The sequence below is a fragment of the Juglans regia genome, chromosome 11 (genome assembly GCF_001411555.2).
Source record: "Juglans regia cultivar Chandler chromosome 11, Walnut 2.0, whole genome shotgun sequence".
NCBI classification, from domain to species: domain Eukaryota; kingdom Viridiplantae; phylum Streptophyta; class Magnoliopsida; order Fagales; family Juglandaceae; genus Juglans; species Juglans regia.
In genome coordinates this window covers 36,686,269-36,712,648 of record NC_049911.1, presented here as the reverse complement: position 1 = coordinate 36,712,648, position 26,380 = coordinate 36,686,269, and the positions used below count along the sequence as shown (strand labels likewise).

Sequence of the window (26,380 nt, the reverse complement as noted above, 5' to 3'; positions counted from 1 at the left end):
TTAACATCAAATGGTATTTGGATAATTGTTTCCCAGATAATTGATCAAATCAATAAGAGTATGCTAGGTGCATTAAAGGAACTATCAAGCTCTTCTTAGGATGACTTTGAGGACGAGATAAGTACTTAAAATACACATACACGCACATTACTATCTTAAAATAGCTTACTTCCCTATTTTAACCTAGCTACCCTTTCACATCTTCCATATTTTTTTGTAACATATTCTGAACTTACTTATATTTGTAGTATGTGATGATAAAATGAGGGTAAAACTTCAAAAAGATTGTTATTAGTTAGAATGTTGATTAGATAATAATGTGACATCGCTTGAATAGTTGGCCAAAATGAATATGCTTCATAAAAATTATTTATCAAAATGTGATATGAAATTTTTAAAAGTTCAAGATAAAGTATATTGGGTTTAGTAAATGAATCATTGAGTTGTACTCTTTTTTTTTGGTTGCTCATTATATTTTCAATTTTACTAACTTATATTTTAATTTTTTTAATGAGATGTGTTAGGTTTATAAAGATAATTACAAAATAATACAGTTGAATGTAATACGTTAGACTTAATTTAAAATTTATAAAGTCATTCATAATCTATCATATCTCACAAAATTACATCATTTTGTGAGATTATTTTTTTAACTATTTTGTAAATGAAATATTTATATTTATAAGTAATCATTTTGTAAATGAAATATTTTTTTTTATAGATGAAATATTTATATTTATAAGTAATCTTGTATTTTTTATTTTTTATAAACACATGACATGCCACGCCTAATGAAATATATGATGGTCTTGAATTGAAAAAAAGCCAAAGTCAAGTACCAATTTGATCGAATTTAAAACCAAAGAAATGAGAAAAACTCTGTTTAGATGGTGAAAATATTTAATCTCATCTCATCTTATCATTATAATGTTTTTAAATTTTTCTATAAAATATAATAAATAATTTAATTTTTTCAAATTTCAAAATAATAATAATATTAAAAAATAATATTATAATAATATTTAAAAATAATATTATAATAATATTTAAAAATAATATTATAATAATATTTTATTCAATTTTTAACTTTTATCTCAATTTATCATGATGTAAAATTAAAAAAGTGTCCGTATAGAAAAAAATTACAATTTACTGAGATAAAAATGGTTTGATCTATTCTATATCCCAACTTGTGCGGGCTTTAGAATAAAAACCAATTTTAGTATGAGGATTCCCAAATCTGCTTGGGCCTCGCCTCTGTGTGCAAAGCCAATCCGATCAAAAGAAGGAAAAACGAATTACAAGGCGGTTCCGTCGTCGGTATCCCCTAAAGGTGCCAAGTGCACCCTACGTGGCTACGTTCCCCAGTTCGCAAGCAAATCTCCGTTCTTGCACGCTCACACTGTCACTCAGCAAGATACGCACGGAAAAGACTGTCATCGCATGCTTAATTGAGGTATCGGCCTCGCATTCTCGCAAACGCGTGTGGTGCAAAATCTCTCTATCTGATATGGGTTCGTGAACTCTGCCCCCCTATCTACGTCTGCCGAGATCTTATTGTAGCCAATGAGGAATGTCTTTGCGAGTCTCAACCGTCGCCGTCATATCTCAGTGCTCTCCAGAAGTAACTCCTCGTAACACTTATAACATTTGCTCTTTTCTTCGAATTTCTTATATAGCTTCTGCTTGGTTGATGGGAAAATTTAGGAATAGAAAACGGAATCATAAACTGAAAAAATGGTACCGAGAGTTAAATAATAAGGGTAAAACTACAGTGAGAATTGGGATTCATCTTTTTACAGGCAGTCTAGGGAGGCTTGCTTAGTTTTTTTATGTGCTATGTTTGAGTTGCTCTTTTATTTTTGATACCTAGCGCATTCTGTATAAAACCGTTATGAGAGAAGCCATTTTTGCTTCTCGTTCGCCTAGTTGATCAGAACCCTGTTTTCTAAATGTAGTGGCTCCACACAAATATGAAGTACCTGCAGATAAAACTCGAATATGATAATAGTTTTTTTCCCCGTCGGTGAGGAGTATTCGCTGTTAGATTTAGTTTAGATTTAGTTATGGCTTTAGAAAGTCAGCTTTTGCTTCCATTCTAATACCACAATTGCCACCATGATTTGTAGTACAAGAATTATTTGCGTTTACCTGGCTTTCTCTTTGCAGGTTTACGCCATGATTGTACTGTTGACGCCATCTTGCAGAAATGTGCGTCATTGGCATGTCAAACAGATCTTGAAATTGTTAGAAGAAAAGATAATCGGATCCCATTATGCTTGTTGCACTGGAATTCGTAAGTGCATGACTATGTTAAATACTGGGAACTCTTGACAGTTATCTTCCTTGTTCCAGCACTGCCTGAATGATTCATTATTCTTCGTTGAAGATTTTATATCTTTCCATGGTTTTAGCACTTTACCTTAGGCATATTGGTACAGATTTTCTACCAGCTTCACCAGCGTGCATGGTGAGAGCCCATCAGCAGAGTATGCAAAGCTGAGGAAGGAATCACTCGAAAGTGAATTTCGCCGTGCTCTTGGAACTTATGGAAAAAGTGTTTCCATTGTCCCTCGTTTTGGTCCATTATTGGCTTTGTATAGAGCAGCAATTATTTCATTTTATGTGATAAAGCTAAGCATCTGGCAATTCTTCATTCAAGACATCAGAAAACGTGCCGTCAAGGTATGGGACATATATATTTTATTTTTTATTTGTTCTCTGTTGCCTTCTGCTGACTTCGTATATCCATTACTAAGTTCCTCGAGGAAAATCAAATTGAGTTTTGATGAACAAAACTATAAAAATTGTTTTGGTCGTGTGTTCCTAATTTTAGAGGCCCCTTCATCTGAAGATTTGTTATGTTAGTGAGGAAAGAACTAGTTTTTTTTTTGAGGAAAGAACTAGTTAAAAAATGCTATCAATGGTGGTCACTTCAATGACGGTGGAGGGCAGAAGAAATAATGGTGATTGATATATTAAAGACTTACATACGCTGCATTGCATGCTCTGTTGCTTCTCATTACCCAGTTTTTTCAAAATTTTCCTCTTTAAAGAAAAGGGTACAGGTATATATATTTTATGATTTCCTTGTATCCATCTCTAGCTCTTAATTGTAGCCAGGCGTGCTCAGTCGTATACTTCCTGTGTACTTGGGCTATGCCTAGTTCGTGCTTTAATAAAACTTTATTTTACTTATCGAAAAAGAGAAGGGTAACATGTACTGATTGCTTATATATATAAGAGAATCTTCTGGTTCTGGTACACTATGTGTATATTGCTCTTACACAACAGCTATACAAGCCTTCAACTGTTTCATAAGCTTCTAAATGCGTCCCGTAGTTAAATGAGACCTTATTGTCTGCCTCATGTAGAATTTAGGTTTCTTTTGCTTGTTTTTTCTACTTGATTAATTTCTAAAGTTGGATTAACCTTTTATTGTTTAGAAATTTCTTAATCTGAATTTTCTGATTGATAGTGGTTTAACTTGGTGACACTTTCCCAAAATAATACCTGCACAGACAATCGGAGCCAGTTACCATTTTGACCACTGTTGTTATAACACACACACACATTTCTTTGGTGGAGAAACACACGAATACATTAACTGACTGAAGTTTGCACTAACCTTATACAATTTATTGCAGTTCTGCGAAACTCTAATCCACTTGGGGCCTTTCTACATCAAGGCAAGTCACTTGCATCATCATTTATTGGCGTTCCTTTTTCCAGTCTTTAAAACTGTATATATTCTTGTATTTTTCATTTTGTTTGTAGTTGGAATCAGATGCTTTTGCTATTTCTATGTTGTGTTTGTAATTAGCTCTGATAAATGCATCTTGCTTGACCCTAGTATGTTTTCTGTTAGATGTATATCTAACATGTAACACATAAACTTGTAACGGGGGAAAGCACTTTGATTCTATCAATGGATGATGGTAAGGGTAGAATGGGAGAAGATAGGAGAACTTGATGATGTGATGCTGAAAGAAGGTTATAGAGATGAGAGAAATAGGTGCAGTTTGGGCTCTTTGCTATAAAGGGGAAAAAATCTGCTCCAATCTCATATAGGTTCCTCTGTAGTGGATTGTAGTCATTGAGAAGGTGACTTGTGGGTAAAGCCTCGGGCTAGTCTACCATAGTCGCGGTGTCTGAAACCCAGGTGAGCACTTTCCCTACTGAAAATATGGTGGTCAATTTGGGTAATGGTGTTGAATGGGAAGGACGGAATCTGTTTGGAGGGGTGGGAGAAACAGGTGATAGAGAGCCATTCCCGTCAACTTGTTTGTTTCCTAATGAGTTTGAAATTTCCGAATGGGTATTCAAAATGGTTAAGGATATTCAACATGTGGTGGGAATGGAGAGTGTGGGTTACGAAGAGCAGTTTATGGCCCTTCTCACGGCCATTGAGGTACGCCATTCTCAGTCCAAGAAAACTAGTTCCAAGAAGCAAAGGGAACTTAACAGACTTAAATGGTCTCTGAATGAGGGTAGCTCAAGTCGTGATAGGAGTGAAGGGAAGGGTACGCATGTTTCTTTATGAAGCCAAAAATTGTGTCTTGGAATGTACGTGAGTTGAACAAGGTTAATAAGCGCCTTCGTATAAAGAATTTGCTACGGGATTGGAAAGCGGATATTGTGTGTTTACAAGAAACCAAGTTGAAGTTGGTGTCTAGAAGAATAGTGAGAAGTGTGTGGTGTTGTCCATATGTGGATTGGGTATATTTGGCTTCAAATGGGTATCGGGTGGGATTATATGGTCCAAATGCTGACAATATCAGACGTTGTTTGTGGAAGAACTTGTGGGAGTGTACAGTTGGTGGGACCTCCCTTGGTGCATAGGTGGAGATTTTAATGTGGTTAGATTTTCTAGTGCGAGGTCTGGGAATAGTCGGATTTGTTCAGCCATGACAGAATTTTCAGAGTGCATTTTTTATTTGAATCTGGTGGATCTCCCACGATAGGTGGGCCTTTCACCTGGTCGAATAGTCAGACGTGGTCTTGACTGGATAGATTCTTAGTATCGCCGGGTTGGGAAATTCATTATCCGGAGGTATGTTAGAAGAGATTACCGTGACTATTTTCATATCACTTCCCCATTTTATTGGATGAAGGTGGTATCCAAGGAGGTCGTCGCTATTTCAAGTTCGAAAACATGTGGCTCAAAAGCGAAGGCTTCGTGGAAAGGGTAAGGCAGTGGTGGTCCTCTTATCAGCTTTTTGGTACCCCTTCTCATATACTTGTAGGCAAACTAAAAACTTCAAAGAATGATTTAAAGCTTTGGAATCTCCATTCTTTCGGCAATATAGGGGTACAAAAGAGATCCAAGATGGAGGAATTACAGAACATTGAGAGGATCACTGAAGATAGAGTTCTCACCGTAGAGGAAGTCTCTCGTAAGGCATAACTTGTTTCAGAGTTGGAAAGAGTTTTATCCCTGGAGGAAATATCGTGGCGTCAGAAGTCAATGGCACTTTGGTTAAAAGAAGGGGATCGAAGCACAAAATTTTTTGGCTAACTCCCATAGGATAAATAATACCATTGAAATGCTTAAAATCAATGGTAGTGAAAGCACGGAGGCTTCAGAGATCCAGGAACATGTGGTGACTTTTTATGAAGATTTGTTTTGAGAAGGCGAGGGGTGGAGGCCAAAGTTAGATGGACTTGGTTTTGATACTATTGAGCCACAAATAACGTCTTGGTTGGAAAGATCTTTTGAGAAAGAGGAGGTGTATGAAGTGGTCAAAGGAATGGCAAAAGATAAAGCACCAGGTCCAGATGGATTCTCATTGGGTTTCTTCCAAACTTGTTGGGAGGTCGTGAAAGAAGACATTATGAATGCGTTCCAGGAATTATTTATGGCGGGGAAGTTCAAGAAAAGTCTGAATACTACATTTCTTGTTTTGATTCCGAAGAAGTCTAGTGCATCGGAAGTAAAGGACTTTAGTCCATTAGCCTCATAAATGGGGTTTACAAAATTATCTCCAAGGTACTTGCAAACAGGCTAGGGAGGGCCATTGGTAAGATAATCTCAAAGCACGTAATGCTTTTGTTAAGGGTCGACAAATTCTAGATTCTGTCCTAATTGCCAATGAATGTCTGGATAGTAGGTTAAAGTCTGGTATTGCAGGGATTATCTATAAACTAGATATGGAGAAGGTATATGATCATGTAAACTGGAAATTTCTCTTGTATTTATTGAAGAGATGTGGCTTTGGGGAGAAATGGTGTAGGTGGATCAAATGGTGCATTTTAACGGCAAAATTTGCAGTTTTAATCAATGGCAATCCAGAGGGATTTTTCAGCAGCTCACGAGGCTTAAGACAGGGAGATCCCCTGTCCCCTCTTTTATTTGTTATCATCATGGAGGCTCTGAGTAGGATGTTATCGGCAGTGGTCAATCATGGGTTGGTGTCCGGAATCTCAGTGGACGATCTGAATAGGGACTTCATCTCGGTTTCACACCTATTATTTGCAGATGACACACTAATCTTCTGCAAAGCAGAACAAGACCAGCTTCGTGTTTTGAAGGCGCTTCTCTTTTGTTTTGAAGCAGCGTCAGGGCTGAGAGTGAATTTTGATAAAACAAAGTTAGTGGCAGTTGGGAACGTCAGTAATTCTCGGTAGTTGGCTAATATACTTGGGTGTAAGGTTGCAGCGTTTCCTATGACATATTTGGGGCAACCATTGGAGGCTAAATCACGGGCTTTAGCTATTTGGGATACAATTACTGAGAAAATAGAAAGAAGATTGGCAGGGTGGAAGAGACTGTATTTGTCGAAGGGTGGCCGGGTGACCCTGATCAAGAGCACTCTTTTTAACTTACCAACATATTTTTTGTCGTTATATCCAATTCCAGCTTGTGTGGCGGCGAGGATTGAAAAACTTTATTGCGAATTTCTATGGGGTGGACTGGGAGATTCAAGTTTCATCTAATTAGTTGGGATAACGTGTGCAGACCAATTTCCTCAGGTGGGTTACGGTTAAAGAATTTGAGAAAATTTAACTGGGCACTTCTTGGGAAATAGCTTTGGAGATACAATATGGAACTAGAAGCTCTCTGGAAACTTGTAGTTGATTGCAAATATGGCAGGGTATGGGGGGGTTGGTGTTCTAGTGAAGGGAATGGGTCTTATAGTGTGGGGATCTGGAAATACATAAGACGAGGGTGGGGGGTGTTTTCGCGATATACTAAACTTATGGTGGGGGAGGGTACTCGTATAAAATTTTGGAGGGACATTTGGTGTGGGCAATAGGAACTCATGGACTTGTTCCCTTTGGTCTTCCGAGTGGCACGTGACTAAGAAGCCTTGTGGCGAATCTCATGGTGCGTTTATGGGACCAAATCCAATGGAATATAATATTTAATAGAGCAGCCCAAGATTGGGAACTAGACAGTTTTGAGACTTTTTTCAGTTTAGTGTATACTACGAAGATGAATGGAAGGGGTAGGGATAAGCTGTGGTGGACACCAGCAGGTAAGGGTACTTTCTCGGTGTGTTCCTTCTATAAGTCCCTTACCTTACTTCCAAATACTCATTTCCTTTGGAGAAAATTGTGGAGGAATAAGGCACCTCCTAAGGCACTCTTCTTCACTTGGACAGCGGCCCTGGGTAAGATTTTGACAACTGACAATCTACGAAAGCGAAGGGTAATTATTCCTGATTGGTGTTGTATGTGCAAGAAAGATGGAGAGACAGTAGATCATCTTTTGCTACATTGTGAGACAGCTAGAGCCATGTGGAGCGAAGTATTTAGTCGGATAGGGCTAAACTGGGTGATGCCTGCTACAATGGTGGATTTATTGGCTAATTGGGTGATACTGGGGGGAGTTCCACAAATCAAAGCTATGTGGAAGATGGTTCCTAGCTGCATTATGTGGTGTATTTGGCGAGAGCGTAACGAGCGGACATTCGAAGACAAGGAGCGGACTTTAGCAGAGCTTGAGCTTTATTTTTCCACACTTTACTTTTTTGGGCTATGACTGTAGATTTTAATGGCCTAAATGTACATGATTTTCTTGTTTCTTTTATAGCAACTTAGATAGGTCTTACCTCTAGTATAACTTCTTGTATACTTGGGCTTTGCCTATTCTCTTTTATACTATCATTTACCTATAAAAAATAAAGACTACCATGGACTGACTTGTTAAAAAAAAAGGTCTACCATGGACTTGGGATCAAATCCTGCCTTTTCGAGAACTTTTTGTAGCTTTATGGAAAGTGAAAATAATTACAAAAAAACAAGAGTTTTTTAGGGTGGGGGGAAGGGGAGGGGAGGGGAGGGGGTGGGGGGTGGGGAGGTAGAGACAGTTCTCATTTTAAACACATTAAACAACAAATGTGAGCTTGTGAAGTTAGCTTTGCAAGGAAACAGTATTCCCTATTGTCTTGCATTCTCTGAGAATTTCCTTTTGATTCCATTTGCAACATCAGCCTTGTATGCTTGATGAATGTTGTACATGAAATGGCATGAGGAGACTAACCTGGAATGAAATCTTAAATCCTCAAATGACTCTAAAGTTGCTGTATGGTGATTTTCATATATGAGTATGACCTGCTTTGATTTGTATTTGCAGCTTGGGCAGGCACTGAGCACAAGGCCAGATATACTGCCAGCTGTATATTGCCAAGAGCTTGCTAAGTTACAGGTTCACTAGAGTTCTTTCTCCTATTTTCCTCTTCACCAATATAATTTAAGAAGTTCTTTGACTACAGATCTTGTGCCCATTTTTTTCATTCACGCAGTTATAGCTTTTCTATTTGTCGTATAGGATCAAATACCCCCATTTCCTACTCATCTTGCAATTAAATCCATTGAAACTCAGTTGGGTGTTCCTGTTTCACAAGTATTTGCTGACATCAGCCCAGAGCCTATTGCAGCAGCATCTTTAGGGCAGGTTTATAAAGGTTAGAAAATCTCTTTTGAACATGGAAGTATATATGGCCTATCTTCACTAGTTCACTTTACTATATGAATGTTCTGAGAAGATCTGTATGTTTGAATAGAGCTTTTTTTTTTTTTTTTTTTTTGGGATCAATGTATGTTTGAACAAAGCTTAAGCTAAATGGTTCAATTTATTGCTTCAAGTCTTGCAGCTCACCTGCATTCTGGAGAGCTGGTAGCTGTTAAGGTACAGAGGCCAGGTATGTCACTCTCATTGACCCTCGATGCGTTGTTATTCCATATGATCGGGGGTCAATTGAAGCGGTTTGCCAAAGCCCAGAAAGACCTATTGGTATCTGTAAATGAAGTGGTAAGCCTTCTAGAACTCTACTTTCCTTCCTAATTTCTTAATTCTTCTGCTACTAAAAAAACTTCTTTTCTTTCTAAATTTACTCTTATAATCCATCTTGTTGACTGAGCTCGACTTCTAGTGTGTTTGTTTCAGTTTTTTTTTTTTTTTGATAGGTGTTTCAATTATTGACATCATATCAGATTATGTAGTCAGTGTTTTCTGGAAGTCCTGTTTTTATACTTTGTTTTTACTTCATTATGTACCGCATCTTTAACGTTATGTTCATCTGAATGAGAAAGTCCATGTACATGCTTATGGACATATTCAGGTTTTCCATGAATGAACAGGTCAGGCACATGTTTGACGAGATTGATTATGTCCTAGAGGGTAGGAATGCTGAACGTTTTGCTTCTCTCTATGGTTACTCCCCATGTAAGTTTTCCCTCACTTGTGGGTTTGTAGCTATTGGAGTGTAATGGTTTCTATTGAGGTCGTACAACAGTGCAATATATGCATGTAGTTTTACCTTTATGTCTTGATTAGGCCATCTATATTGAAGTGCAAGTTTGTATGTCAAGAACTGCTTGAGGAGGTCTAGTTTTCCTGTTTGTTATGACTTTCTATTCTCAAGGATAGGGGCAAGATAGATGAAACTATATAAACATAGTCATCTGAACCTTTAGCCTATTCAAAACCGTTTGTGCTGTCCGCCTTTAATAGAACTGTTTTCTGGATGCTTATCAGGCCATGGGATATTTTTGTGTTAAGATTATCTTTTAGGATGTCATCCCCTTCCCTCAGTGTGTGTTTGAGTGTATGCATACATGTATGCATGTCAAGTTTCATTATTAATTTGAATAAGTTCGTGTTTGATTTGTCTAATCATGGGATTTTGATGGGTGAAACAGGTAGTGATAATAGCAGACATAAAAAACCTGCAACTGGGAAAACTGTGAAATATGATAAAGCAAACTGTATTAAAGTTCCAAAAATATATTGGGACCTTACCCGGACTGCTGTGCTTACAATGGAATGGGTTGATGGAATCAAGCTTACAGATGAAATTGGCTTGAAGAAGGCCTGTTTAAACAGACGGGAACTGATTGACCAGGTATTGGTAGAAATTGCTCCTTATCTTTCTGTGTTGACAGTTCATAATGATGTGTTTTTGTGTGTATCACACGATTATACAACCTTGAAGCTAATATATTCACTGGAATTTTGCCTTGAGTTTTTGATTTATCATCCTCGTATCATTTCTCTTCATAGGGATTATATTGCTCTTTGAGGCAATTACTTGAGGTGGGATTTTTCCATGCTGACCCACATCCAGGAAACCTTGTTGCTACTGACAATGGCTCTCTTGCGTACTTTGATTTTGGAATGATGGGAGATATTCCTCGCCACTATCGAGTGGGACTTATCCAAATGGTAAGAACTATTTACGTGGCAATTTACTGAGGCCAAGGTTCTGAATTTGAGTGAAGATTCATGATAGGTCATTTAAGCATTCTTATCTGACATTTTGACTTTGTTGAAAGTATAAGAACAGCACCAGATAGCCCTTTTGAGAACATCACTGTGCAGTTTTATATGTGGGTTACAGGTCACATGCAAGAGGTTGTATACCAGCACGTGCCATGGTCATCGCAGTTTTTCCCCCTTTTGGAATGATGCATTTATTACAAGATACAGATATCTTTGCTTTGGCATGGATGTATCTAGATACTTTTAAGTGAAACACTATACTATTTACACTTTTTCAAGAGGAGTGTAGTGCATGGTCATTGTTTTTTGAGCTTGTAGTACATGATGGTTCTTAGAGAAGAGAGTAGAATGTTGAGGGTATTAATTATCTTTCCTTCTTTCTTCTGTGCAAACCCAGTTTTCAACGTATCATTCATGTGTTCATTATTACAACTATTCTTTGTTCCGTTTTTCTCTTTACCCTTATGTTGTTTTTCTTTTATCTTAATTTTGAGTTTTGCCCGTTTTTCTCTTTACCCTTATGTTGTTTTTCTTTTATCTTAATTTTGAGTTTTGCCAAGTTCTGAAAATGTGCCAGAGGTGCCCAGTCATGGTAAGTGCTTATATCTGGTGGGCTCAACATATTTGATGTCCTGTACCTGGGCCTTGCCTAGTTTTATGAATACAATATCTTTGATTACTTATAAAAAAAAAAACATATTTGATGTCCTAAGAAGTGCATGGGATCAGTTTAGTTTGTTTTACTCTCTAAACATACTTGAGTGGCTTTTATTTACTCTCTTGTTTGGTGCTTTCTCCACTGCCGTCATCTATGTATGATAATTTTAAGATTCACCTTAGATTGTGTATCTGTTGACAAGTTTTTGTTTCTTTCAGCTTGTGCACTTTGTTAATCGTGACTCTCTGGGTTTGGCAAATGACTTTCTTTCTTTGGGATTTATTCCTGAAGGGGTTGAAATACAGTCGGTTTCAGATGCACTGCAAGCATCCTTTGGCAATGGGACTGGACAATCTCAAGACTTCCAGGTTTGTGATTATGGTTTGTATACCTTCTCCATCTGTTGCTGGCTGCACAATCAATTTGTCAATTTCTGTGTGTGTGTATAAATATATACTATGTATGCTACTCACTGCAATTGAGGCGGGTCACTTGCTTGAAACAAAATTAAGATTCAAGAATAGCAGGGAGTTAAAGCATCTTACTTGGGCAATCAACTACGACGCAAAGAGAGGTAGTACAAGTCGAGAGAGGACTAGAGGGAGGACATAAAGCCTTCCTCCGTCCTCGTAGGATCATTTGGGTGGAGTATTAGTCGTGTGGGAAACATGGGGTTGGGGTAGTTACAATGACTTGCTTTGCTTTGTGGAGGCGTGTTTTGTCCCAATAGGGCTTGGTGTATATTGGGTAGGTTTATAATTTCTCCCTCTTGGGCGATGTTCGTTAGGGACTCTCTATTATGGGCTAGGTATTTTCTCTTGTATACACCCAGTGTACTTAGTTATGCCTATTGATATTAATATATTTTTACTTATAAAAAAAATATTTTATTGATATTGAAATAGGCATAGCCCAAGTACATAGGAAGTATAGATGTGATTGCATTAGCATATAATAATTAGGTAGTTCAAATCAAAATTTCTGTTATATTGAAGGGCCCAAACCCTAATGAGAAGAAAATAAATTTTCTGTGATTGGCATAAAGGAGGTGCTTTTAATTATGAGCAACTTTGCACAAGTTAAGTAGTATGATCACACCTTTCTATGAGAGCTGCAAAAAAAAAAAAAATTCAAATATATACTATGTATGCTCATGGAAGCTGTAACTTTGAATCTCGTACAAAGTATTTCATTATGCTTCACTATTGTGAAGGAAACGGAATAAATCTGTTAGATGTTTTTTTCTAAAATGATGTGTAACCATAGTAAGATAGGGTCCTTCAGACTCACCCTTGGTTGACAGACTTTGGATATACAAACTCTGCCTGCTAGAATTTTCATGTAATTGAGGTGATTGTTTAGTGCGGAATCGGACCCAAGATGTCCAAGCCTATAGCTCATTCCTAGCCTGCCCTTTGACCACTATGTTGCACCCTGAAAAGTATTTTTTAGATGAGCTTTAAATCATCCAGATAAGATGGATGCTCGAAATTGGCATAAGCTTTTAGATGTGCAGGATATTATTGATAATTTGCCCTTTTCTGGGGGCATAAAAAATGAGGTCGTAAACCTTGTTGGTTTTGGAATCTCACATTGATGAGTAGTAAATAGGTGTAATAGTTCCTATATTAACGTGGTAATCCCACATCCGGAAGAATAGAATTAGGGAGGCACACAATTCTAAGGGTGCTTGTACAGTTTGTGTGTGTGAGAGTTGGAAGATGAAACTTCGTCTAGTTCGAGAGATCGCCATTGGTGTCTCGGAGCTTTGAGCTTGTGAGTGTGTTTTGAGGCTTTCTTTTGTGGTTACATTGGTAATCCATATCAATTACTGTGGACTTCTTATGGATATAAGCAATTAGCTGAACCCTGGTAAACTTTTGATATTTTACAGTTTTGTTTGGTTTTTGCAACAAATTGGTATAGGAGCTATTTTGGAAACCTAGAGATGGCAGGCCTAAAATTTGAGGTGGATCCCTTCGCTGCAAAAGTAATTTAGTCTTAGCCAAAGCAGTCAAAGTGCAATAGGGACTGCTTGATTAGGCCATTGTATAATTGAAATCCAGCCCCCATCTCTGATGATGAAAAGGAAGAGTTTGAAGTGAAGCAGTAAAAATGCAACCAACCCAGAAAGGTCAAAGATGATTGTTTGGTAAATACACGGGAAAAAGTATGATGAGCGGAATAGGATGAGATTGAGGATGAGATTGGAAGTGTAATTCTTATGGTAGTGGAGACACGTTTTACTGAGAATTTCAAGCATCTCTAGAACTTTATTTACCACAAAAATTATGGAGGATGTGGGGGAGCACACCTAGGGTGAGGGTAGCCATAGGGATACCAGTAAAGACTCCTCCCTAAGGTTTGGAAGTGGAGACTTGTTGGGTCCTAACTGAGTTGTTCACTTTAGAGGTGCTTCCTTTTTGGTTTTGGAATCTCTCCTTGATAAGAAAAATGGTCTGGAGGTCCAGTAGTTTCAATACTAGTAGAGTAGTAATCCTACATTGGGAAGTAGAGAACTAAGGAGGTGTGACAATCTCTACAAAGACGTGTGGTAGTTTAGCTTTTGTGTGTTACAGTTGGAAGGCAGAGCTTTATCTCTGCAAGACTAGCATTGGGTGTGTTGCAGCTTTGGGTTTTGGACAGATAGTCAGTCATTGTGTTTGCAACTCGTACTTTATTATTTGTTTTTTTTTTTTGTTCATTTAAACACAGAAGATATTGACGAGCAGAGAGATTATGTTTAACCTCTCATGCTTTTCTCAAAGGCATATTTATCCCATCATTGAAAACCTCAAGTTTCAGATGAGGTTCGGATCTTCAAGTGAATAACAACTTGTGTTGTTGCCTATTTTTACCTGGCACTGTTTTTTTTTTTTTTTTTTTTTTCTGAAAACAAAAAATCCATGTGGTGATGTCTTTACAATCAAAGGTATCATGGGTATATGATGATCACATTTTCTTAATTTCTTTGTCATCTTTTGTGAAGCTCCTTGAGTGCAATTGTGGTAACAAAGGCACATGGGTTTGTTATTTTATTTTTTGCATGGGATTTCAGGGACTAATGAACCAGCTATATGATGTAATGTATGAGTTTAACTTCTCTCTACCCCCGGACTATGCCTTGGTGATAAGGGCTCTGGGATCATTAGAAGGCACAGCAAAGGTTCTGGATCCTGATTTCAAAGTCATTGAGAGTGCATATCCTTTTGTCATTGGGAGACTTCTGGAAGACCCGGATCTGGATATGAGAAAAATCTTGAGGGAATTACTTATCCGTAACAATGGATCTATGAGATGGAATCGGCTAGAGCGGCTGGTAGGTTTTTCTCTTCTTACACACGCATGAGCACTCACAGCTTAGGCAATATAGTCCATATACTCAACATATAACTTGTTTAAACCGTGCATTTTATTCTAAATGAGAATATCCTTACTGACCATTGAAACTGTCATAATTGATTCATAAATTGTACCATTCATATGAATGCACTCATTGTCCACCCTACATCTCTGTTAATGATCACTTTTCTTTATTATCAATATCTGATAAGCATATACATGTGGAAAATTTCTAGTGCATTAATTGGGAACTGTGAATTCTTCACTGGTTTGTTTGTGCATTGCTTCTTGACTTAAAAGCCATCTGTATGCATGTAATATTGAGATCTGCATCTAGGGTATCTGCAGACTAACCCGGATACCCTGGATGCGAATTACTATAAACCTCGGACCAGACTAGAGATGCATCACCTGTATGACCTACTCAAAACAATAGAGATCCTAAATCACAGATAATATGCCAACATAAGCTTACCTATAAAAAAACTTCTCATCAGCCACTATTCACTACCCTACACCCTATGAAAAACTTCTCCATACCCTATAAAAAAATACCCCCACACCCTATGAAAAAGCTATAGGTGTGGGGTGTGAGAGTGAATAGTGGCTGATACATAGTAAATCCCAAAAAAAATGCCATCTGAAGCCAATGTGAAACTCATTAGGTCATTCAAAAATCTCTTTAATTCAGGTTTTTCTTTTTTCATGGTGGAAAGCGTGATAAATTGACCATTCATAGCATATTTGCAACTACAAATAATCCCTGTTGCAGACACGTGGTGCTTATATGGTGTCAACTTTAGAATACGAAATGCATAATAGAGATTGATAAATTGGCAGAAAGATTTATGTAACTCAATCTCTTAGTTATTTATCTGAATTTCCCACTAATTTGACATCTCTTATTTTTTATAAGTAATTTGTCGCCTCTTCTTTGAATCTTTGTCTCTATCTTGTTTCAGATGGCAGCGATATCTGAACAGCCTTCCAAGTCGAATGGGGAACCCACTAATTCTGAGGATAATTATTCAAGTCCTCTGGGATGGAAATCATTTGACATGCGGGCTGTCGTTGCTGCCACTGAAGATCTTCTACTATTCATTTTATCTGAAAAGGGTCTGAGGGTGCGTGTTTTCCTTCTTCGGGATATAATTGGAGCAGCTGATGTTTTTATGCAGGATAAAGTTGGTGGTTGCATTCCAAGTGAGAATGTTGAAGCAAGAGAGACGCTAGAATTCGAGGTAGGTCTAAATCTTATTATTGATTTATCTCAGACTTGAGCTACGAATATTTCTTGGAGTACAAAGATAATTTCAAAGGAAACAAGCGCATCTCATGTTTAGATTTCTTCGAGTTTTTTGAGATTGTACTAAAGTCATACCCAACTTTTGGTGGAGCATGTTGCGAAATGATTTCTTAAATAGATGTAAACTTGAATTAGTTTAAATCATTTTTTAAGTACCAGGACGTTTTTCTTTGCCCTTATTTGCTTAGAAGCTTAAAAGGGAGAGCAGAATAAGCTAGTTGTGATAATTACAGCAACGGTTTTTAGTTAGCTATTGGCATGTGCACCTTAATCACACTGCCAACTGAGTAGTTGTTTGAGGCGACACGCTTCCATGCCTTGATCAGTCTAGTTTGGACAAATGGGACATAACAGCACAGGTGGTACTTTTTGCAATTTAACGAATAATTCTACTTATCATCTCTACACATTACACACTTCACTTATTTTAATTTTTTTTTTCATTTTTCTTATAACAAGTATGTGGCATATGGATGATAAGTAGAACAACTTAATTAGTTTAACAAGAATAAAATAAAATAATAAATAATTTTAAAATATATAAAGTGTGTGGTGTGGGATGATATGTAGCATCCCTCTTATTTAAAATCTATAGTTGTTCTAGAATAGTTAAATCAATCATGGGTAATAACCTATGTGAATGAGATTATCATAGATTTACCTGTGAGAGAGAGAGAGAGACTGTCATAGATCGTTTTTAAGATCTTTTGAGAACTTTAGATGCAACGGATTTTTGTCTGTTTTCTATGGCAATTACTATAGATGGTGGCCACTCTTTTAGTCTGGTATTTAGATTTGATATGAAAATCTGAAAAGAAGAAACGGAAGTAGATCTTATTTTGTTTCACTCGTTCCCGAGGGGTATTTAATTCTGACGTTATGTTAAAGTTTAGAAATTGTGTTTCTTGTTTCTAAGTGGAAAAATAAGGGATACTGGTGCTTTTAATTTTGTATTTGGCAGGAACACGCTATGCTCACAAGGATTGTTGATGGTTTTCGATATTTCTGTGAAGCCGTAAAGTCGGCCCCGGAGGTGTGGACAGCAATGCTATTACGCATGTCCGTGAAGCCGGAGGTCCATAAATTTATTTTTGATATGATTTCAGCTTTGGTCACGCATTTTAGTTTCAAACTTACAGAAACTTCATGGGTTTGTATTTCTAGATTTCTTCACATGTTGGTGAAAAAATGCAGCTCTGATGAATTAAGACATCAGTAATCCCTATTCTCTTTCATTTTGTTTTATCTGTTTCCCCGACAATATTGATATCCCGGGTACTTCGGCTAGTGCAAGTACTCGAATGACAAGAAAATAGAATGTTTGCAGCAGTTCTACATAGAATTGAATAAAAAGTTTTCAGCCCACACTGGCTTGGGAACAGAACCAAAGAAACCGTGTAAAATAGAGGATTGAAAAAGGGACAGCATAGGATTGCTCATAATTTGTCTGGAAATCAATGTTGATTTCAGCATCTTATCAAGTGATGGCGAGGAAGAATTTGCAAGATGGGGGGGTCGTTAATATGTACGAATGTCGAATGTGGATGAGTAATGATTGTGTGATTAACAGCGCCCTCACCTGAGTCAGCACTGTAATAATATATATTATATTGTGTCTTTCTCTTCCTGTGCGCTCGGCTTTCGACTCTTATTGTGGGCATTTTGGTTTCGCTATCTATATATATAATAGCATTTAGACGCTTTTTTCCATTCCTTCGTTTTTTAAATTTTAATTCGCCTGAGTAGAAAAAAAAAAAAACAAAAGAAAACATCCTTATTTTCGTAGATAAAATATTGGACATAAATTTTACGCAAAAAAAAAAAAAAAAAATCTATACATTGATGTAACTTAATGTTAATACTTTACAATAATAACAAATTTTAATCAAACATATATTTTTATTTTATTTTTTATTTTTGAATAAAATTGATGTGTAGGTTAAACATTTGTCTTTTTTCTTAAGTCACGGGCTGTATTGCATAAATGCTTGCCATATGCCAAACTGGTTGACGTGTGCAACTTTTCCCCGTTAGAAGGGATGGGTAACACTGCGATCTATTGCATTTTCTATTAAAATGGCTTTTGAATTTTTTTATTTTTAAATTGATTTCTTTATTTGTAGCTATATCATTTAATAATAGAGCTTACTCACCTACCTTTAAACAAAAAAGATAAAATCAACAAGCTGCAATCAATTGTCAAAGCCAAAAATAGATATATTTTCCCATTTCTCTTGCTTTCTATACGACACTAAAAATATCTTAACAAAAAATATAATAATCTAGAAAGAGTCAACATATAAATCTGAAATATTAGCAAAAGAAAAGAAAAGAAATTTATGGGCACGTAGATAGTGCATGTGCGCCACGTGTGGGGGTAAATGAGAGAAAGAGCAAGGGGTGGGTGGGTGGTGGTGGTGAGGACACGTGTGGGTTGAATTTATAGTGGGGACTGGGTCTTAATTTTGGAACCTCCGATTTATTTATTTATAGTCTCGCACTCTTATTCCTTAATTGGCGTTCGGCCCCTCAATTTATTATACCCTCAAAATTAATAAGTCAACAAACAAATCCCAACCCACCACCTCACCTCATTTCTCTTCCCTTTTTTCTTTTCTTTTTTTTCATTTTCATTTTTTTTGTTTGTTTGTTTGTTGGCAACTTTCATCAACCCCCAAACCGGACTTCCCTCTCTCTGACGGCATTCCTCTTCCCTCCTTCAGGTACTTCCTGTCTCTCTCAACGTCTCCACTCTCTCTTTATTTTAATCTCTCGTACACGCTATTCAATTTTTGAGATCCATGTTATATTAGTTCCTCTCTCTCTCTCTCTCTCTGTCTCTATTTTTTTTTTCCTTACTTTTTCTTGTTTATATGCAGCTTAAAGTTGAAAATTTCTCTCAACTTTCCAAATGATCCCTCTAATTTTGCCATCGTTCAACTCCATCGGCGAGCAAAAATAGCTAATTTCCTTTCGTGTCCACAACCCCCTTCTGCAATCATTCACCAAATACTCACTCTTGTTTTTTGTTCGGAAATTCCTAAAACAATTCACGCCATAACATGGGCTATCTCAATTCAGTGCTCTCACCTTCAACCCAGGTTCATGCCGAAGATGCGCCCGTAAGCGGCGGGGGCCTCAGGTTTAAACTCTTTTTATGAGCAAATTCTTGCTTCGATTTACAAATTGTAGCTGTTTTGTGTTCCGCTTTATTGTTTTGTATGCTTTTCCTTAATCTTCGTTTGTATTTGATCGAGTGTAATATATGCAATGCGATTATTTACCTAAAACTATGTTTTACGTTCATCAACTTTAACTGTATTTATAAGTGCAATTATTGAATCATGTATTTCTTTTGTTTATCAAGTAATTATAGTTAATTATCGTGTATTTACTATTATGAATCATGTTCCTGCTTATTACAATCCCAAGTGATTTAGTTATGAATATTGACATTTAAAGCGTCATATGCTTACGAGAAGAGCTCTCATTATATAGATTCTTTGATGATCCGGTTTTTCTTCAAATGCTGAATTTTATAATATATCTCAGTCCAATGGGATAATTGATCACAGTATTACTTTCAATTAGTTCATAAGGAAATGAAGTGGAGGAAAATAAAGTGTTGATAATGATGGTTCAGAACTGAGTTGTTACACCTTATATTTGTTGGAACATTACACGATTATGATAGATGCATGTGTGCACATGCAAAAGGTCTTGTACCCTTCTATGCCCATGCGCACACATACTCGCACATGTGTCATTGCCTTTGTTCAGTTAGTCAATTTTTGCATACCTATTATTAGTTATAGCCCCTGAAATGCATTGTACTGCATTTAATTCAAGTGTATGTTGTGTGCCTGTCTTTTTACACTTGCATTGTCCAAGAAGTTTGTACAAATATCACATTTTGTCAGATTGGGCTTGCACTAATGAGACAATGCCGCTGAGGGAACCAAGTTAGTTATCCTCCTTGTCCTTAGCGATTTGTTAAATCGTAGTTTGTCGTGTTGGGCACAGATATTACCTTGTTGAAGTGATAACTTTTTTATTAGTTGTTGACCTAGTGAACTCGGCCATATGTATGGTTTATATACTTCTATGTATACACACAACTTATGTTTTTTCAGTGATTTTCAATTTGTCATTTAACAGAGGAGTTGGTGATATAGAATTTGTTGACTTTTATCTTGGAGTTAGTTATTTATAATGGGTTAAGCTTTCAACCAAATAGTTTTAGGGCCAAATTTAATGTGAATCATCTCTCTCTCTCTCTCGACCTTGAAATTGTATGGGATGTTTTTAATACCAAAAGTATATGTTGCAACAGTCAGAATGGAAAGTTCAGCTATGGATATGCAAGCTCTCCAGGAAAAAGGTCTTCAATGGAAGATTTTTATGAGACACGAATTGATGGTGTTGAAGGGGAGATAGTTGGTCTGTTTGGAGTTTTTGATGGTATCTCTCTCTCTCTCTCTCTCTCTCTCTCTCTCCCCTTCATAATTTCAGCAGAAACATCAGGGACAGTGGAACTACAGTGACTTTTGTTTCACTTGTCATGGGCATGACTTGTGGATACTTCAACCTCCTATTGCTTAACCTAGTCATAATGGTTTATTAGCTTAAAGAGCATTTCATATGAGAGCGTTGTGTTTTAGAGATAATATGTGTACCTCTTTGTGAGCGTACTTTCAGCATTTTTTTTAATTGTAGGATTTATTTTCTTTTTTGGACGAGAAATTATTTTGTGGTAATCATTGTTGACATTGTTAATGAAGTTAATGTCACTTTTCCAAACTTCATAAATAGTTAAATCCATGTGTTGTTTCCTACTTTCTATTTTTTCACATTAATTTACCTTATTTTTCTTTCCTTTTGAATACCAAAGATTGATGATGATTCAAACATCTCCTTTATGTTTGTTCAGGTCATGGTGGTGCCCGAGCTGCTGAATATGTCAAGCAAAACCTTTTTAGCAATTTGATCAGGCATCCAAAGTTTATTTCTGATACCAAATCAGCCATAGGTCTGTCGCTCCTTATTTTTGTACTATTATGATGACTTTTCTAATGTTCTGAAATTTGCTATATTCTACTTCCATGTTTTTCTCATCCTTTTCTCTGTACAGCTGATGCATACAACCATACTGACTCAGAGTTTCTGAAATCGGAAAATAGCCAGAACAGAGATGCTGGATCAACTGCTTCCACTGCTATCCTAGTAGGTGACCGTTTGCTTGTTGCAAATGTTGGGGATTCAAGAGCAGTAATATGTAGGGGTGGTAATGGTAAGGTTCATAAGTAATTTCAGATCTATTCAACTTTAATAGGGATTTGACATATCTGTTTTACCAAGACAAATTCAAAATTCTTGATTTTAAGAAGGCTGTTTTCCACTTTTTAGTCATTGTTTCATGCACCCCCCTTACTCAAGTTGTTGATTTGATATTGTCTTTATCATAAATCTCATTTGTATTTTTTTTCTTTTTTGGGTTCCAACACTTGTTAGGATCCATTTAAAGAGATTGCATTTCCATTTTTGGCACTCATTCATTATTATGAAGGCTTTGGAGTTTGGAGAAGTTTTGTACTTGCCAAACTTCCTTAACATATGAAATTGCATTCATCATCTGATGGAAACTAGTGTTCCCCCGGTTATATCGAAATGCTCTCTCTCTCTCTCCCCCATCTCCCCCCCCCCCCCCAACCAACTAATGAAATGGTTCCCTTTCAAAGTTTTGAGTAGTATGATGGTGATGCCTATAGTTGTATGTATATAGAGTTGGTCATCTAAGGCTCCGTTTGGGTAGTGGAGAGATCACCTCACTACCCAAACGCAACCTAAATCTTCCCATGCTCTTTTTATTTTGTTTATGGTGTTAATGGGTTTTTTACATTTATACTTAGCTGCTGTGTTTACTGTATTGTTGTTCAATGGAGTTATAATTTTTTTCCCGTCTTTTATCCTTTACAGTGCTTTGTGTCATATCTATTTTTCAATCATTTTCAATTGGGTAGTCGTATGTTAAATCCTAAGCGCAATTCAGATGGATCCAATCTCCGTCTCTCATTATTTTCTCCTCATCATTTTTCTTCTCACTTTTTTCTCTTTTCTTTTTACATGGCACTAGGTATAAGTTTATAGGTGTTTGCTTGAATATTGGTTTCTAATTTCCCTTGTGACTCAGTTATTTCCTACAGTACGGCAACAAAGGATTTTTTTTCGTAGCTAGGATTTTCTAATTATGTTATTTCCTTACCATCCCATTCAAAACTATGTCTTTCTACTGTGCATAATTCCAATTGAGGGAATATATCATCTATGTTTGGTTACTTTAGGGGAGTTTAATCATCTGTGAAATCCCTTGAAATCTTTCCAAAATGGAAAATGGAAAAGGAAAGAAAGGATGCAGTAACCCCCCATCCCAATTTTTTTTTTTAGGAATGTGCTTATTAGATAACCCCTGCGATTCAGTTTTGCCATTTCTTTTTGGTTGATACGGTGCAATTTTCTACTATGAAGTCCTTTATCATTCATACGTCATTTCGAACATGCAAGAGTTTTGATGAAAGGTTTTGGGTTAGAACAGATCATCTTGGGCTGCTTAATGATTGGCTGGTATATTTTCAAGTTTGTTTCCTCTTATGTGAGAGAATTCTGTTGATACATTATCTGCTTCCTATTCTGCTTTCTTGTTATGTCATTGGCTTATCATCTTTTGATTTCCCGCAGCTATTGCTGTTTCTCGGGATCACAAGCCGGACCAAACTGATGAGCGGCAACGGATTGAGGATGCAGGAGGATTTGTTATGTGGGCTGGTAAGGTCAATTTTATTCTTCGAATAATTCTATTTGAAGGCCTTTACACCACACACCATTCACATGGCATAGTTTGATTTGGAAGATAAATTTTAAAATTTGAATCTTACAAATCAAATTATGCCATATGGATGGTATGTGGTGTAAATTATTCTTCAGGCTCTCTAGTGATCGGGTGGATTGGTTTGTTTTTTGGTGGCTAATAAATATATCATCAGGAACTTGGAGAGTTGGAGGAGTTCTTGCTGTTTCTCGTGCATTTGGTGATAGGCTCTTGAAGCAATACGTTGTTGCTGATCCAGAAATTCAGGTGTCATTCTTAAAGTTAACTTTTAACGCTTATCTAATTTTAAGTGAAGTGATTTAGTTTTTCAACATGGCAAATGTTTTAAATGAAAACTAAAGGTCACACGGGGGGGAAGATTAATGAAGCTTCCAATGTTGTTATGCCTGCAGCGGTAGCATTCCTTTGTACATTACCTCAACAAAAAAAAAAAAAAAAAATATTACCTTTGAGCATGTATTAAAAATGCTAGATCCTTCTATTCTAAAACAAAAACAGGATCTCGACAATATAGCTTTTTGTTAGTGTTTCTCAACCTACCTACCATAATTTCATATACGCTTCTGCTAGAGAAATGCCATTTGCCGATTATTGTAAGCCCCTATCTAAGAGAGGGGTTTTTCTAATTGATGAATATGGTTGGGTAGACTGCCTGAAAACTTGTTTCCTATTCCTCCAATTTTTAAGTTTGTGAGAATCATTAAACACTGACAATTATGGAACTTGCAGGAGGAAAAGATTGACAGCTCCCTTGAGTTTCTTATCCTTGCCAGTGATGGCCTGTGGGATGTTGTCACAAATGAGGTTTGCCACGCTTTCCAACTCTGGAATTCTTTTTGTTTCTTTCATGCATTGATGATGCCCGTGTGTTGCTAAGACCAAGAGTGGATGTTATGTCTTCAGAACTTGAAAATTATTTTCTTGGCTCTCTACCTCATTAGCCCTAATGGATAGTGACTGGTCAGTTGTGGAAAGTCTGGCTACTTGTTTTGAACGAGGGTGACATTTGAGTTAATCAGATGTGTGGGTAATCCCAACCTTTGAACTCTGATTCTTCCCACTTTCTCAGGAAGCTGTTGCAATGGTTATGCCAATTGAGGAGCCAGAACAGGCAGCAAAGAGGCTGATGCAGGAAGCATATCAGAGAGGTAGTGCAGATAACATTACTATTGTCGTTGTCCGTTTCTTGGCCAATCAAGGCTGTTGCTCTTATAGCAGCTCTGGGTAAGCGCCCTTCCTTAGCTTGGTGCTAGGGTTTGGTTTCCTACAAGAGTGGAGGATGGGGTGCAACAAAAAATGCAGTGATTCATAGTGATAGGAAATCATAACGTTGTACTGTTTAAAGATAGAGATCATCAGGCTGCTAATGTGTATTACATATTATCAGCTTCTAGCATAGAGCTGTATCCTAAAGCTTAGTTTCTGTGCTGGATCTTGAATGTAGCTAGAGAATGTTGGTGTTTGAATCTGTAAAGAACCTCGAAATTCCAATATCATTTGCTGTAAATGCGTTTGAACACGCCTTCATACAATTTATATTTTTGCGTTCTGGTTTTTTATTCTTTTGGTCGTGATGTGGTGTACGGTTATATGTTAATTTTTGTATGGATTTAATGTTTACACTTAGAGCATTCACATTTGGTGCTGCAAAGTATGTTTTCCCCTATATTTTGGGAGAAAGTTTAGGGTTTTCACCCCAAACCCCCTCCAGCCGAATCCCTAAAATGGGAATTGCTACAGCGGTTCCCCATATTTGGGGATCTACTGTACATCTCCAAATTTGATTTCGTGCTTTCCCCATCATTGGTTTCGCATCTTCTTCTCTTCGACAATTGGGTGTCCTCGTCATTTTCGCCCCTCCCTCGCATCGCAGCTACCATCGACGTCAACCTTTCCATTGGAAATCAATGCAAGTCCTCATCCCTTCTCGGTTTCTTCTGTGGCTGGATTCCCTCATTCTCTTTCATACATACTGATTTGTTCAACTTCCTCCATGGCTAGATTTTGAGAGAATCGGGATCCTTAAAGGCTGGCCATCGAGCTTCTCTATCGCATTTCATTTTTTGGATCCTCTATGACTGGACTTCATCCTTCTCTCTCGCACAAATCCAACACTGAAATTGCTTACACATCCATATGCTTTATAGTGAGATTTGTTCTAGTTTGTGATTTTTCGAATTTTTCTTACAATTTACATACATGTGCTCAGTGATTGCAATTTGTTATGCATTGAATTGCTTGCTCGAAAAAAAATCTTAGCTTTTTACAAGCCTCTGTTGTTGAATTGAGACTTGTTATTGTTGTGATTTTGATAATTTGATGTACTGATTTGTTCTTGTTTGTGTTGTTTTAGGATTTTTCTTGCAATTTACATACATGTGCTCAGAGAAAAGAATTTGCTATGCACTCATTTATTTCTCGGTTACAAATAAAATGCCCTTTGAAAATGTGAATATTAATTAGTTTTAAAATTATAATAATTTTGTCACTATTCTCGTACCAGGATGAAAAAAAAAAAAAAAAAGATTCGTGTTCAATAATTAAATTTATGTAGAAAGTAAAAACTAATATTGCTTAACCTAGGAAAAAGATAAAAGAGGTAGTAGTTAAGATTGTAAATAGGTGCGAGAAGAAAATAATATAAATAATAGAAAATTAATATTTTAATAGAATAGAGAATTTATAAGGAATGAGATGTAGGATGTTTTTGAAAGATTTGTAAAATTTAGGATAAAATTTATAGAATGATGTATTTGAGTTAACATTTAAGAAATTTTATAAGGAATGAGATGTGAATACTCTTATAATAAACGAGTGATAATCCCATTTTGAAATTGTTAGAAACAATAGTTGTTTGCTTTTCTAGGTGTCCTAAATGTAAAACACACAGAAATTGTACTATTCATCTAAATCTTATCATTCATAGATATGTATATCAGCCATTGATAACAATATTTTAAATATCGTATCGGTCAAGGCACTGAAACAAAATATTTCGATATCGTTTTGGGATAGTCGATATATAAATAAATTATATATATAAATTATATTCCAAAATACTAATCTATATATGAATAAATTATATATAAATACATATATATAAATTATAAATAGTTTAGTTTGAAATGTAGGTAAAAAAATGAGCTTATAATTTAAAAAAATGAAAAAATTAAATTAAATTAAAAGTCGAAATATCGACTGGTACAGGTCGAAATATAAGTCAGTATGGCCGGTACCGGCATATACGGCCGGTATTTGAGCCGATACGAAATATATACAATACCTATACCGAACCAGTGGCCAATACGACATATTTCAATCGTACTGTATGGTATTTGAAACACTAATTGATCCTCATAAAAAGTAGTGGTAACCTAGGGAAAATGCAAGTGGCCACAATTGATAATGAAAGTGGTGGCCTCCGTATTGCATCTTTAGGTTGCATTTAGTTTCCAAATTCAG

At 36.6% G+C, this 26,380-nt stretch overlaps 2 protein-coding genes across 4 annotated transcripts; both read left to right on the top strand.

Annotated features, from left to right (window-relative positions):
- The first annotated feature begins 1,239 nt into the window (after nucleotides 1-1,239).
- LOC109005187 (uncharacterized protein slr1919) lies at nucleotides 1,240-17,277 on the top strand. 2 transcript variants are annotated; one of them, XM_018983991.2, is made up of 14 exons: nucleotides 1,240-1,624; nucleotides 2,170-2,296; nucleotides 2,442-2,685; nucleotides 3,648-3,689; nucleotides 8,579-8,650; nucleotides 8,774-8,909; nucleotides 9,099-9,256; nucleotides 9,586-9,670; nucleotides 10,147-10,349; nucleotides 10,508-10,669; nucleotides 11,603-11,752; nucleotides 14,443-14,703; nucleotides 15,905-15,967; nucleotides 16,994-17,277. In XM_018983991.2, the coding sequence occupies exons 1-14, from the start codon at nucleotides 1,567-1,569 to the stop codon at nucleotides 17,249-17,251; spliced, it is 2,019 nt and encodes a 672-aa protein (XP_018839536.2). In that variant the 5' UTR covers nucleotides 1,240-1,566; the 3' UTR covers nucleotides 17,252-17,277. The 2 variants fall into 2 exon arrangements, with proteins under 2 accessions (XP_018839536.2, XP_018839534.2); XM_018983989.2 differs by having other exon boundaries at nucleotides 15,689-15,967.
- Nucleotides 17,278-18,549: 1,272 nt separating this feature from the next.
- LOC109005189 (probable protein phosphatase 2C 59) lies at nucleotides 18,550-24,477 on the top strand. Of its 2 annotated transcripts, XM_018983992.2 has the most exons (9): nucleotides 18,550-18,755; nucleotides 18,912-19,174; nucleotides 20,366-20,493; nucleotides 20,963-21,061; nucleotides 21,164-21,322; nucleotides 22,768-22,854; nucleotides 23,073-23,164; nucleotides 23,648-23,722; nucleotides 23,988-24,477. In XM_018983992.2, exons 2-9 carry the CDS (start codon nucleotides 19,095-19,097, stop codon nucleotides 24,144-24,146), a joined length of 879 nt encoding a protein of 292 aa, XP_018839537.1. In that variant the 5' UTR covers nucleotides 18,550-18,755; nucleotides 18,912-19,094; the 3' UTR covers nucleotides 24,147-24,477. The 2 variants fall into 2 exon arrangements, with proteins under 2 accessions (XP_018839537.1, XP_018839538.1); XM_018983993.2 differs by having other exon boundaries at nucleotides 18,754-19,174.
- Nucleotides 24,478-26,380: the final 1,903 nt, after the last annotated feature.

Coding starts and splice junctions, on each gene's coding strand:
- LOC109005189 (XM_018983992.2), top strand. CDS start 19,095: ATGGGCTATCTCAATTCAGTGCTCTCACCTTCAACCCAGGTTCATGCC. Junction 21,062..21,163: donor TGATACCAAATCAGCCATAG/GTCTGTCGCTCC, acceptor TTCTCTGTACAG/CTGATGCATACAACCATACT. Junction 22,855..23,072: donor AGGATTTGTTATGTGGGCTG/GTAAGGTCAATT, acceptor ATATATCATCAG/GAACTTGGAGAGTTGGAGGA.
- LOC109005187 (XM_018983989.2), top strand. CDS start 1,567: ATGAGGAATGTCTTTGCGAGTCTCAACCGTCGCCGTCATATCTCAGTG. Junction 1,625..2,169: donor TATCTCAGTGCTCTCCAGAA/GTAACTCCTCGT, acceptor TTCTCTTTGCAG/GTTTACGCCATGATTGTACT. Junction 15,968..16,993: donor GAGAGACGCTAGAATTCGAG/GTAGGTCTAAAT, acceptor TGTATTTGGCAG/GAACACGCTATGCTCACAAG.